Genomic DNA, 14,832 nt, shown 5'->3' on the forward strand with positions numbered 1-14,832 from the left:
TTTGGTTGACGTATACAGTTGGATAGTTTAGAAAATAAAGTAGAAGACTGTATCAGAATGACGTTAGACTACTACATCTTGTGAACCTATCGTAAGATGCAGTCCTACGTCAAAGCATAGTGCGCTATACTCACCGTGAAGTCATTGTTGATGAAGGGGAATTACTTCTCTGGCTCAATCAAAACAAGTTCAAGTGCAGTCAGTAACCTGAAAATAAATCGAGAAAAAAAAACATATTGTAAAGATCTCTTTGCGTAGCAAATTTTTCATGTTAATTGGATAATAATTTCTTCAGAACCCTTAGATAAGATACGGTTCGCATTTTCCGTTTGCCTGCACCGATACCAAATTAAATTGGCCTCACAGAACAAACGTTTTGGTTCATCTAATCAATTCTCGTGATTCAATCTAACAAGAAATCTGAGACTGATAACAACCAAGGAGCTTCCGTTATATCTTGTATTCCATAACTAGGTTAACCTGTAACTTCGGTATCACTCTATGAGAATATTACAAAGTTATAAATATCCCAAAAAATTGAATTACGTCATAAATTTGTAGTGTCATTTCTGTCGTTTGTATACGATAGGGTCTATCAGCTTTAGGATTCTTCCTGATCGTTCTAAAATCTTCTGTCTTATAACGATGAAATTCAATCCTGTGCATGTTTGAAGTTTTGGTATCATTGGATTCCTGGCTTAGAACTCTCAAATTTAATTTGATGCAATTCAATTTTTTCAATCTTTTTTTTTTTTCACTGAGTGACCTTCTTATATAATTGTTCCATATCAATATTTTACTCACAGTACTCGGCAGAAGAGCACACAGAAAAAAACACGTAACAAAAAGAAGATTCTAAATTGTAACTAATTGTATCTATTTGTATCTTTTTTTTTTACGATCAAAGTGCAAGCATTCAAGTGAATCTTACACTGCCCGCCATTAACACAACAACAAACATTATATCATACTGTACTAATAGTAGGCAACCAAGGGAACGGACGAACGAGTGCAAGAACGAAGATTATTTTTCCAGTCGGATTGGTGAAAAAAAAATCGTTTAGCCCTCAACTACGTAAACGTCAATGAAGCATTTACTACTCGCCCAAAGCCCAAAGCAAACAACGGCGTTTGTTCCGCACATACCAACATGTTTTGCATAAAGAGCTTCCATGCACAATTATACTCACACTCGTCGTACTTCTGGGCTCTGGCTTCCAGCGGCCGCAGTGAAAAGACACGATGCGGAATTTGAAATTGCTGTCCATTTTCATAAACACAACGAACGCATGCCTCGCCCTTCCTACGCATGTGTTCGGTCACCGCGTGTGTAATATATGGCGCCGGTTTCGAGTTCGAGCTTCACGACAGCTTGCAAACAGCTGGCCAGCTTTAACTAGTGCCTTTTGGAGGGCGAGTGAAACATACTCGCGGCGCTGTGCTTAGGCTTGTGCCATCCATCCCTTCTCTCGCCCAATGTTCTCCTCACCAGCCCGGGTGACGAATGTATATATGTTGTTTTCAGTGCTAGTTAGACAATTGTTCGTTCTATTTATATGCACATCGACACCCATTAGCGAGGGCATTGTCAGGCTCTATTATAGAGAAACTAAATCAGATAACAAACTGGATGAAAATAATACACATATCGGTAGGTAGAATTTGTTATATTTATATGGTTGTTTTAACATAAAATAAAGGTACATCCTGAGCTATAGATGAGACGTAATTTTGTGGTAACGTTTCAGGAACCGATCGATAAATTGGGTAGTTCTCTTTGTAGGTGTCGGTGAAAAAAAAGACGTGGACTGTCGGACTGTTTTTACAACAATGGTTCAGCTGCAATGAATTAATGTTGGATTTCGCTAATCAGTCATTGTCTAATACCTACACTGAAACACTGAAGAGATTGTATGTACGAAAAGATTAAAACGGCAGCAACAGTGCACTTTATGTTCAAAATTTATTGCTTTCATCAAAACATTCACGGAAAGTACAAATGAAACAAATGAAAAAAGAAACAAAAAATCAATTTTACAAAAAAAAAATATACCAACGACATGAAATGATTTGTTATAATATAACTGGTAAAAGAGCATTGAAGCCGCAAGGTTACAGAGTCCGTTTCAACAAGCGAGGTGGTCGTGAGTTTGATTCATCAGTAAAATCAGGCCAGTCGATATCAAAGGTTCTAAGCATGGGTTTATTTTCCAGACTGAAAAACTCTTATCTAAACCTTCGGAAATTTATGGCGGATGGCCCATAGCATGTTATACCCGTTATACCTTCCAATAACTTGCTTGGGACGATGCACACTGTTTCCAAAGCTGCAAAAACGTGAAATTATTTTGAGCAAAAAAAATGGTTTTAGGCCGCAGTGTCCTCAGTATAGTTGTTGATTGTCATTGTTTTTCAATGTTCTGCAATATTGTTTGCTATAACAAAACAAATGCTTTCTTCGAAGGAAGTTATCTCACACAATTCTTCGGTTATTGATGATTTTTACTTGAATAATGCCCTAATTACACTAATTACTTTTTACTCAAAAACAAAAGATTTTGGAGCCGAAGATTCTTCAACAAAATTGGTTTTATTATTTATTCTTTGTTTTAAAGAAATTATAGTTTTATGATTAATCTACCTAAAAGTGAGAAACGAATTTTATTTTTCTCATTCATGCATATAAAAATCCTCTTTGTTAAGTTAAGTTGTAGCACATTTTATGAGAAAAAACTTTGTAGAACGGCTGGTAAACGGCTGGATAATGCGTACCATCGGTGCTAAGTGCACCTACAGGAATAAAACAGACCCCACACGTGGTCCTTAGCCTCTTATCCAGCCACTCCTATCCCAACCTCCACGCGGTGCCAGCTGGGATACGGGCAACCAAGGGAAGATCGGGTCTGTACTCCAGGTTAGGGGCGGCCCATTACCGTCCTCGTGCCAACGTGGGACTCTAAACAGTGTTGTGCACGCTGGTCCTCCGGCGAAACAAGGGGTTGGTGCGCAGACCTTACAAGCCGCCACCGTAAAACACTCCCAAGTAATGAACGAGGAACAAAGAAATTCGGACTGGAACAATCGGCACATACCCATGCGACGAAAACGGACTAACGATTGGAAACTCGAGACTTGGAAGCACTCGAGTGCTCTCCGAAGTATTGAAATCCCGCAGGTTCGACGTCGCAGCGCTGCAGGAGGTGTGCTGGAAGGGCTCAATGGTACGTACGTTCCGGGATGGTCATTCCATCTACCACAGCTGCGGCAACACACATGAGCTGGGGACAGCTTTTATAGTGATGGGCGAGATGCGAAAACGGGTAATTGAGTGGTGGCCAATCAGCCCTGGAATGTGCAGGTTGAAAATCAAGGGCTGGTTCTTCAACATAAGCATCATAAACGTGCACAGCCCTCACCTCGGAAGTACCAAAGACGACAAGGATGAATTTTACGCGCAGTTGGAGCGTGAGTACGACCACTGCCCAAATGAATGAGGATGAATACAAACCGGTGATTGGAGGGTTCAGTGCGCACCAGCGGACCAACGAGATGGGCCTAAGACTCATCCACTTTGTCGCCTCCAAGAACATGGCCGTGCGTAGTACCTGCTTCCAGCACAACCTCCTACACAAGTACACCTGGAGGTCACCAAATCAGACGGAAGCACAAATCGACCACGTTCTGATTGATTGTCGGCACTTCTCAGACATCATCGACGTCAGATCCTATAGGAGCGCTAACGTTGACTCGGACCACTACCTGGGCATGGTTAAGATGCGCCCAAAACTCTCCGTTGTTAACAACATTTAGTACCGACGCCCACTCCGGTTAGATCTCGCGCGACTGAAGCCGGGATAAAGGTGGTAATATTCTAACGGACGATCGTGAGGTGACCGAGAGGTGGAAGCAGCACTTCGACGAACACCTGAATGGCGCCCAGGCAGGAGACCATGGCGGCGGAGAAAGCGATCCCGCCGGTGCGACAATTGTAGAAGACGTGCCAGCCCCAACGATAGGCGAAGTTAAGGATGCCATCAAACAGCTGAAAAACAATAAATCGGCTGGGAAGGGTGGCCTCGGAGCGGAGCTAATTCAGATGGGCCCGGAAAAGCTGGCCACCTGTTTGCGCCGGCTGATTGCAAGAATTTGGGATACAGAACAGCTACCGGAGGAGTGGAAAGATGGGTTTATCTGCCCTATCTATAAAAAAGGCGATAAACTGGACTGTGGGAACTATCGTGCGACCACCGTCCTGAATGCCGCCTACAAAGTGCTTTCCCAAATCATTTTCCGCCGCCTCTCACCCCTAGCCAACAGATTTGTGGGAAGTGATCAGGCCGGCTTCGTGGAAGGACGGTCTACGACGGACCAAATCTTTACCATACGGCAGATCCTCCAGAAACGCCGTGAATACAGAACCCCCACGCACCACCTATTCATCGATTTTAAAAGCCGCGTATGACACTATCAACCGAAAAGAGTTATGGAAGGTCATGGCCGAAAACGGCTTTCTTGGGAAGCTGATTAGACTGATAAAGGCTACGGTGGATGGGACGCAGTGCTGTGGGCGGATTTCGGGTGGATTGTCGGGTCCATTTAAATCCCGCAGGGAGCTTCGACAGGATGATGGTCTCTTCTGCCTGTTATTCAACATTACGCTACAGGGTGTAATGAATCGAGCGGACATCAACACGCGGGGTACTATTTTCAACAAATCAACACCAGATTAAAAAGAAAAGCAGCGAGGATTGGGTTGCAGATAAATATGTCTAAAACAAGGTATATGCTAGCCGGCGGAACCGAAGCCGACCGACAACGCCTAGGCATTACGATCGACGGCGATGAGTTCGAGGTAGTCGATGGGTTTGGCTCACTGGTTACTGAGAACAATGATACCAGCCGAGAGACCCGGAGGCGTATTAACAACGGAAGTGGTGCCTACTATGGGCTCCACAAGCAATTGCGGTCGAACAGACTGAGCCCCCGTACGAAGTGTAACCTGTACAAAACGCTCATAAGACCGGTTGTTCTCTACGGGCATGAAACGTGGACAATGCTCGGGGAGGACCTGCGAGTGCTCGGAGTTTTCGAACGACGGGTACGATTTTTGGCGGCGTGCAGGAGAACGGAATATGGAGACAAAGAATGAACCATGTGCTCGCGCAACTCTACGGTGAACCCAGTATTCAGAAGGTGGCTGAAGCTGGACGGATACGATGGGCAGAGCAGTTGCAAGAATGCCAGACAACTACCCTGCGAAGATGGCGTTTGCCTCGAATCCGGTAGGAAGAAGACGACCAAGGGCGCAGCGGGCAAGATGGATAGACCAGATGGAGCTAGATCTGGCAGAGAGTACACGGTGTCCCAGGGATTGGAGAGCGGCAGCTAATAACCGAGTGAATTGTAGAAACTTTGTAAATCAGGCCATGTCATTATGACGGAATACCAAACGAATAAATAACCTTGTATAACATTACATCATCACTACTATAACAATCTCTTATATTGAGAAACAATTTTTTTAGTGGCAATCTTTAGAAAAAAAGCTCACTTAAATAGCCATAGACCATCCACATACCACGTGGACAGATTTTTAACGATTTTGAACACAAACCAACGTTGCAGGAAAATTTTGTTAACTGAGCAACAGGAATAGCGCGATAGCTACTACCTAAAAAAAATTTATCCCAAATCACCCTCAAAAAACTGAAGTTTCTTGAAGGAAAGCATATAAAAGTACTGTGTGTTATGCTGAAAAACATTCCTAAAATCTAGAAAAAGTCAAAAAACATTTTAAGGAAAAAACCAAAAATCTAAAAACGTATCGGAGGTGAGAAAAAATTGAAATGAAAAATTTCCTTGAAACGGTTCTAACCTAGTCCAACAAAAAAATCTTATACTAATCCAAAAAATGGAAATTACTTTAGAAAGACAGATGAGACCAAAACCGAAAAGAATAACAGAGCAATTATGTTTACAAGCTTAATAAATTAGATTTAAAAAATAAAGTCATAAATGCAAGCTGATTGTCGTTTCCAAAATTTATATACATATTATCAAACGCATTTCAAACTCAAGGAACCAGAATAACCAGGAATTCAACTGGAACCACTCTGAAGCATTTACGAAAAATTCAAGTTCAAGTTTTGCTGGAAATAATCAATCCTTAAACGCTATAGAACCCAGGAGCAAAATGATCAAAAATGCACCCTGAAATAACTAGAAGTACTTAAGAGGCTTGAGAAAATTAAAGAAAAAAACAGCGAAAAGGCCACAACAAATACTAGTGTTTAAATTAAAAAAAAAGACATTCAAAGCAGCAGAGAAACTCTTAAACAAAAAAAAATCATTTAAAAAATTTATCTCAAATTAGTATCTGAAAACACAGAAAAACAACTATACACAAGAAAAAATACCGAACTAAAGAAAAAACTATAACAAATATAATTTAGAATACATAAAATGTAGATGTGGCTGGACACATCTGGAAACACTTCGAAAGGCTTGAAGGAATGAAAAAGAATCACTCCCGAATTCAACTCAAAATGGTTGTGAAACGTCTTTGCAGGCTAGGAAAAACCAACAATGGGAATAATGGCTCAAAACGTTTTAATTAGCTTGAGCTTGAACGATCGCACATTTCATAGTTGCTCCTCCGTGACAGCTAACAGCTAGTGAAGTAACACATATAGACGACTATTTGGGATTAATTTACCATTTTCAATGTACAACAATTCAGTAGCTTACGTTTTGTAAACATCGATTACGGCGCCGGCCCACAGTGGGGCGACTCCATACAAATGCTGGCCAAGCAAAAAAATGTCTTCAAATTATGGAAAATACATGGTTTTTATGTAATTTTGGGACGCTGAGTCCGAATTTGATATTATTTTTGCATGAAAATGCATATTTTTGATGCCAGTGGAATTTCAATGTTTTTTTATATATATTATATGAGGAAAATTTAACGCCGGTTCCAATGTTTTGCAAAATAAAATGCATGATGCTTGAAAGACTTTCATATGCAATAGAAAAACATAAAAATATCTTTCAGTTATAAAGAAAATAAAAAAATATTAATTGAAAAATATGCTTTGTGTTGAAAATCTCTTATGTCTTCTTTTTTAAAGTTACTATATTACATTGCTTTTTTCATCGCATTCATCTTTTTATTCTATTACTTTTATCTTCATTTTCATATTTGTGTTCATTTTCAATACAGTTTAAATACATTCAAGAAAAGTTTCCAAAATGCAGTTTCTAAAGTCAAAATAATAATCCACTATTTGCATTGTAGAAATTAGCAGGCGATTTATTATGTCTTGGTTTGAGTTTACACGATTATTTTTACATGTGACTGGTATGATACAAACTTAAAACATGGTTTTGGTACTCAGTGCTGGTGATCCAAAACATAAACAATGATTAATTTTTGATACTGCGTTAAAAACGGAATATAGATGAGTTCAACTTGTAAATATGAAAATAGTGTGATCAATTATACTGAAACATGTTTGAAAACGTTGTTATTATCAAACAAGGGGGAGCCATTTGTTATTCTGTTGACGGTTTGCAGTGTACAATTTAAATTTACATTTATAAAATCCGATATGTGTCGAACACTCGTTGTTTCTCTTCGAAAGAAGGGTACTCTGCGCAACTCTACGCAAGATCGGACTAGACGCATTTGAAAGCATTTTTTCCAAGCTATCTTTTAAAACCAGTGCCAATAGTGCTAAACCCTGCCGTCCAAACTTTCAACGCTGTTTTATGCAAAAAATACGTAATTTTTTGATTCCGCCTAATTTTTTTTGAGTATTTCAATGAGATTATGCATTATCGAATGATGAGGATTTATCTCCACAATTTTATAGACAACTTTTCCTTAGACGTCATCAAGATTCAAGGTACCCTTGAGGCTCCAGCAAATTTCGCAACATTGCATTTTTTTTTCAAGAAAAACGCTGACTCAGTACACTTTGAAAAATCATAAAAAATTCAAAATTTGTTGTATTACTCTAAAAAATTGGATTCTATCACTTCAATAGTATACAACTATAAGAAAAATATAATTGAAATGAAATTCGCATTTCCAATTTTGGGTCGATGGCCAGCGATTCCCCACTGTGCGGCCATGTTCTTACGGTCGTTAAGCCTGTATCAGACTAACCGTTGCAGCGGTCAACCGCTACCGTTCCGTTCTTTTTCGACCAATCAGAACACAGCGGTCGACCGTCGCTTGTTGTTGTTGCAAAAAATAGAATCTTTTCTATTTTTGCCGCCGACCGTTCCCAACGGTTGCCGGCTGCTGTCATTGACATGGCAAAGGCAAACGTGCCTTTTCACACCTACACAAAGTCACATGTAGAGACTTATCGAATAAAAATGTGTGCTTCTCTTTTTGGCACACACGACAGCCAGTCAAAACATTGATAGCACCGGCAACGCTGGTTGGCGATGTCAAATTTTGACCAACGCACACTGGCAAAAATGAACCCAAATTCTCACTAATTAAAAGCCGCTGGGCTGGATACCTTAAATAAAGCATTTCTTATGTAAAATTGGTCAACAAATTGATTGGCAATGGTTTGATTTTGAACAGGGCACGGGAAAATATCACCTATCGATTTATTGACCAATTTTACATAAGAAATGCTTTATTCAAGGTATCCAACCCAGCGGCTTTTAATTAGTGAGAATTTGGGTTCATTTTTGCCAGTGTGCGTTGGTCAAAATTTGACATCGCCAACCAGCGTTGCCGGTGCTATCAATGTTTTGACTGGCTGTCGTGTGTGCCAAAAAGAGAAGCACACATTTTTATTCGATAAGTCTCTATATGTGACTTTGTGTAGGTGTGAAGAGGCACGTTTGCCTTTGCCATGTCAATGACAGCAGCCGGCAACCGTTGGGAACGGTCGGCGGCAAAAATAGAAAAGATTCTATTTTTTGCAACAACAACAAGCGACGGTCGACCGCTGTGCTCTGATTGGTCGAAAAGGAACGGAACGGTAACGGTCAACCGCTACGACGGTTAGTCTGATACAGGCTTTAGGGAAGGAAAGAAAGAAGTGTTACAACCGTTGTTGCCAGAGACCGAGTTTACCTGTGCATCTCTAACGACTATAACGGAAAAGCAAGGTACTTTTGTCACCGTGGTAGGTGACTGATTTTTATACAATTTTTATACGTTTATTGCCGAGCTTCGTTAGTTACCCCTGCCAAGTATCAGAAATTATAATTGCCTGGAGAGGTATTCAGTTAACTCTGTTCTAGTTTTTTTACTGGAATCCAGCATGAGGGAAGGGTCAAGTGAGGGGATGGGAGGAAGCCTGAGAATAAACCAATGCGTAAAAGTCCCTTTGACACCGAACGGTCTGACTTTACTAAGGTACCAACTCATGACCATTCGCTCTGTAACCGTGATGCTACGAGCCATCCCATTGGTTTAAAATGTTTTGATAAGACAAAAAAAATCAACATAAACTATGATCAAAATTTAGACAAAAAGGAAGGAAGATCTAGCACAGTGTCAACTGCTAAGAGCTTCGCGGCCCCCTAGATGAACCTCCACTGATCTAGCGCTACGAGACTCAAGCCTGCGACGACCCGTTTGTCAAGTCAGCATCGTACCTAAGGACCAACTGGAAGGTATTCCGTGGGGAATTATATAAATATGCAAACAGGATCTCACAACTGTTTATAAAATTATTTCAACGGGTTATTTTTATGGTTTAGGGTATTTTGGTGGTATGTTCCCCCCAGAACAGATACCAACGAAAATTCCAGTGACCACAAAAACAATTAAATAGAACCATAGCGAAGCAGGTATAAAAATTCATTAATGGATTCCAGCAAGCCGTTTTTTACGGTTCTAAGGTGACTTTAGTTGTTTCTAAAAATGGCCATTTCGAGATAGACTTCTCTATTAAATTAATTAATGAATTATAGATTTGAAGTGCTGGTTTTGCTGTTAACCCTTGAACTTTATTTGTTAGAAAATAAGTTCGATATTAAAACAAAAGAATAAATTTTAGGCCAAGAGACCCCATTTGGAATTGATTTTGCTGTAATATAAGAAACTATGCTTCAAAAGATGAATAATAATATAAACAATCTCTGATTTTACCGGAACTAGTTCCAAACCGGTATAACAACAACTGTTTGTCTCCTCGAATTTATTATTTCTTTTGGCATTTAATGAACGAGAGATACGTTTTCTTTTTTTTACCCTATTTTTACGTTGAACTGGATACGAATTATTCCTCGCACGAACAGTCAACCGGTCCAAAAATACAACGCTAAGAAAAACCCAAAATAAATTTTAGATTTCAGAAATCCCCTTGGCTCGAAACTAACCAAAGGCGTCAACACGTACAACCAATCTAGCTTATGTTATCAGTGAAAAAAACTCAATACTGAACGATCTAATTGTTTCAAATTATTTCAGGGACGGGAATGAATATCTTACCCGCAGGCTCAAATACTGATGAAACAAACAAAACTTTTTCAGAGCGTCGTTCCCGGTGCAGTCCGGTGGTACTATTCTGTGTGTCACTGCTAAACCTTGCACCTCACATTGCAGCCATAATGCAGCCGGATCAAATTTCACTAGGTTAGCTGGTAAAAGGATTATAACCAAGCAGACGAAGCAAAGTAACTATTGATGAACTGTGTGTATCTTATTGCTTGGGGAATTGATATAATGATGTTTACGAAGTCATTTGATTGTCACCGTAATGTACATCCATATATAACAAGAAGATAGGTAAGGCACTCTGCCGTACAACGGACTTTGTTCTGTTGTCGGGTTGGATGATGATATGATTGACCATCAGTAAAGCACAATGTTAGCGATGAAGATAAATTTGCCTCCATTTATATGCTACACTCCCAACGTTGACTTCATGCAATTAAAACACGAACAGCTTATTTGTTATGTTATCACGTTGGATGACATTTTTAATGGTCTGCAATACACTGGAATACGACATAAATATTGCCAACGAACACGCAAATGTGATGACTGACAAGGAAAATATCTGTTCTGCCATAAAACATAATCAATAAAGCTGCTGGTTCATTGTTTTTGAATTCCTAATCCTATCTAAAACTGGTACTTGGAACGAAAACAGCCGCTGCTCCATCGGTTGCGAACTCTGCTTTTACCGTTTCCTGAATACTGTTTATGCACTCATGTGTGAGTGCATGACTTTTCGCTGTTCGCTGTTATACTCAGGAATACACAGAAGGTTTGACGAGGGGATTGAATAATTTTTATTCTTTTTTCTAGCGTCAAATAAAGCGCAGTTATGACGAAAAACTTGATGAATGCGATAGAACAAACACATATTGACCGCGAAAAACCGCATACTACCAGCGAATAATGTCGAAGAAAATCGAATTTATAAAATTAAGCAGCAAAATAAAAACGGAAATAGATAACAGCGCATGAGTCAATATTGCTTTTTTTACAATCAGACAATTAGTCAATATTGCTTTTCTGCAATCACATGTTGTAAATCCAGCAAACTTTGCAGTAAAAATAGACTGATATTATTACAAGGGTGAAAAATCGCATATGACACGAAAGAACCACCACAAACTAAGTATGAAACGATAGGCGAAATCAGAACCATGAGGTATGGAAATCACGGTCCAGAAAATGATGCACCAAAAATGACACACATTTGATGTCACTATGACACCGCTCCCTGATTGATCGAATATATCGGTAAGCTAGTTGTCAATAAAAATTTTCTCGTTATCAATGTTTGTTTTTATTGACGATAGACCTCAGATCAAATGTAAAACCGAAACCTTTCTCATGACCTGCTAGCGCTGTTATAATTTTGCCAATTGTACAGAAAAATAAATAATTTGAATAAACACTTTTTTATGCTAAAATTTATGTTTTGTACCTTACATTGTGGCGAGGATCGTTGCTTTGAAACAAATGACGTCTATGTAAATGAGAGGTCTCTAGAACCGCTTCTGATTTTTCGGGCCGTAGGAAGTGTAAAATGACAGTTGGTAGCTATTTTTTTTTGTAAATAAACCACGAATTCCAATCACCGGCAAATGCAATTGTTCGTACTATTCAAAAATCGAACAAAATAGTAAGTTTCTACATGGATATAATTTTTTTTTACAACATAATTCATCAGATTGTGTAGTTTCCTTCTTGAACTAATTAGTCTACAGGATGAAAATTGATAGATCTCTGACGAGAGATGTTTGCTCGCCTAAACGTACAGTGGCAACTATATTGCCACCATTTTTTAAAATTATTATGGCTATTTATTCTCAACAAAAACTACTTATGGCTTCGTGCAAGTTCATGGTTTATGTGTTCTAATGAAGTTTCAGTTAATTCTGTGCCTGATGCAAAATACAGACAATTTTGTAGTTTATCTGTATATTCCATAATTCACCTGTTCCACCTTTTTTTTCAATTTCATTTGCAAGCTACTGCAAAATCAACGACAACAAAACGTATTTTTATTTCCATTTTTACATTGTTTTATCATATTCTGGATTCTTTACACTTAATATTTTAAAACGAATAGGGGAAATGTCACAAAAGACTCAAAGAAGTCAAATAAAAAAAACACCTTGTATCTTATTAAAACTCAAATTTCATAGCATAAATTTCAATCCTCACATCTGTTATATGTAACATATCCCATTGTGGTAATCTTAAATTTCCTTTTTTTAAACGAAGTGTTGATATCAACATAGTATAGAGAAATATTAAATTTTCATTTCCATAATGAAACTTTTGTTTCGGTCGCAAAAGAACAGAATTGTTATTCTATTACATTAATTAAACAACATAGTTTCAGAAAATCTTGATTCCCTAAGCTAACGGATCTTCTTGATCAAAAATAGAAGGATTTCGTTTGATACTAAACAATAGTTTCGTAAAATTCAATACGCATTTAAAAAATCTTAAATATTATCGATACCAAGTAAGATTTAAACATTCTTATGTTACAAGATTAAACATCCTTATGTTGTGTAAATCGGACAATGTTACAAAGTCAGCTTAAACTTGTTAACGTTATCAGATAAACATAATTTACGGCATTTAAACCGGTACAAGATAATACACTGACGTTTATATCCGTCAAACGGTTCAAGCCGCCGAATGTTTTGACGGCACAACGCTCTAACCGCAAGCAGCGTTCATTGGTGTGCGTGTAAACGTCGCCGCGGCTTCAGAGCCGTAAACTGACGTTCGCAGTGTGATGTTGGAAGTTTTTCTTTTCTACATAATTCGTTGTGTGCATTGCATGGGAAGGAAATATGTGGAAAATTAACCGCTCGATAGCGATTTCCTTGCTAGTGCGGGGTACCCCCTCAAGCCAAAAAACGGGTCACCGCTTACTGATATTACAAATAAGCCAGCAGCTAAACTGCGTATTTCCCTACGGTTGAGTTCTAATTTTAGCTCACTTAAGATAGTCGAAATAGAGAGGAATGCTAAGGCAAATATCCCTCTTCAACACGGTGAGATTTTTTTTCATTATAAGTGCTATAAATGATGAATAAAAAAAGTGTATGAAAAATGCACACGAACTCACATACTTCGTCATGACTTTCAGATCGAAATCGTACCTTTTCTTGCGTTTGCCTCTAGTTGCGTATCTGCTTGTCCTTTTCGATGACACCATCAAATCATATCAGCTCCTCCATCTTACAAGAACAAAGTTCTAGCACCGAGCAAGGGCGACAGAATTTTGTTTTCAATCTAGATAAAACTCACTTCACTTCCGGTGTTATTTCCACTTTACTTTCGGTCTCCCATAGATCACTAGACTGCTGCCATTCCACCCCACAGACACTGCACATGGAAACTTGATGATAAGAAAGGGCAAATTCACAATAGTATTCACTCTAGAATAACCAATCACTGGCAATACCACTCCACAATTTAAAGGGAAAATCGATTTTTCAGAGAAATCCTGCATCGTCGAAGTTCAAATTTATACTGTTCGCCATTCCACAACTGCAAGTTAATTTCTTTCAATTTTTGCCTCTGTGTTGGTGATTTACCATAGCAGTGTGGGTAACTGTCAGAATGACGGCTGACAAGCCAGCGGCTGTTTCAGCGATTTGTTTACTATTCAATCCAGAACCTAACTGATTTAGAACATTTTTCTTTGGCCTTCAAAATCTTCACACAAAAATAGTATAAAAAGATAAGTTGGTTCGCCGCAAGCTGCTTCAGTTTTAGTTCGAACCGACATTATTTAGTGCATGAAATGATACTTCTAATCTCAGACAAACAGCTGTTTGCGAACTTGCACTAATGTATCTTCCAGCGATGAAAAATTTTTACTGCTTGTCAAACTGACTTTTCTGCCGCCAATTCGCTCGCACGAGGGGATCTCGATGTCTCGGCTCTTTCGGTTTGGCCCTTGGGTTCCCAAACTTCATAATTCTCAATCATCGCTTCATAAATCCTTTTTAAAAATTATTTCTGGTCGGTATAATATTTTACAGCCTAAAATTAGTGCTCTGCGTAAACTGCGTGAATGCGCGTAAATTTTTGTAACATTTTCCAATATTTTTTTCGTACCTTCAACAGCAAAAAAAAACAATGTTTCGGAAACACGCTTTCTCTCAAATATTCAATCATCGTTTGATTGAAAATGAATGAAAATTTCAACTTAGATTCTAAGAGTTCTGTCGTAGAAAAAAACTTCAGTTTTTTTCTATTGTTGTTGTTTCTATTGTACTCACTAGGAGTTCAGTATTTATGACAGAGTATCATTTGCAAATTCGTTGTAATGTTGACTTACATAAATTAATTTATTCAGTCAAGTTTTC

The 14,832-nt window shown here is 38.7% G+C and overlaps 1 protein-coding gene across 1 annotated transcript in view; it reads right to left on the bottom strand.

Annotated features, from left to right (window-relative positions):
* Positions 1 to 14,302, bottom strand: part of LOC129727583 (TATA-binding protein-associated factor 172) — a 20,748-nt gene extending 6,446 nt beyond the window's left edge. The window contains exons 1-2 of the mRNA XM_055685555.1: positions 13,618 to 14,302; positions 135 to 207 (exon numbers count right to left, since the gene is read on the bottom strand). Of these exons, the coding sequence (XP_055541530.1) occupies positions 135 to 145 (11 nt within the window). The 5' untranslated portion in view covers positions 146 to 207; positions 13,618 to 14,302. The remainder of the gene's footprint in view (positions 1 to 134; positions 208 to 13,617) is intronic.
* Positions 14,303 to 14,832: the final 530 nt, after the last annotated feature.

The sequence above is a fragment of the Wyeomyia smithii genome, chromosome 3 (genome assembly GCF_029784165.1).
Source record: "Wyeomyia smithii strain HCP4-BCI-WySm-NY-G18 chromosome 3, ASM2978416v1, whole genome shotgun sequence".
Taxonomy (NCBI): Eukaryota; Metazoa; Arthropoda; class Insecta; order Diptera; family Culicidae; genus Wyeomyia; species Wyeomyia smithii.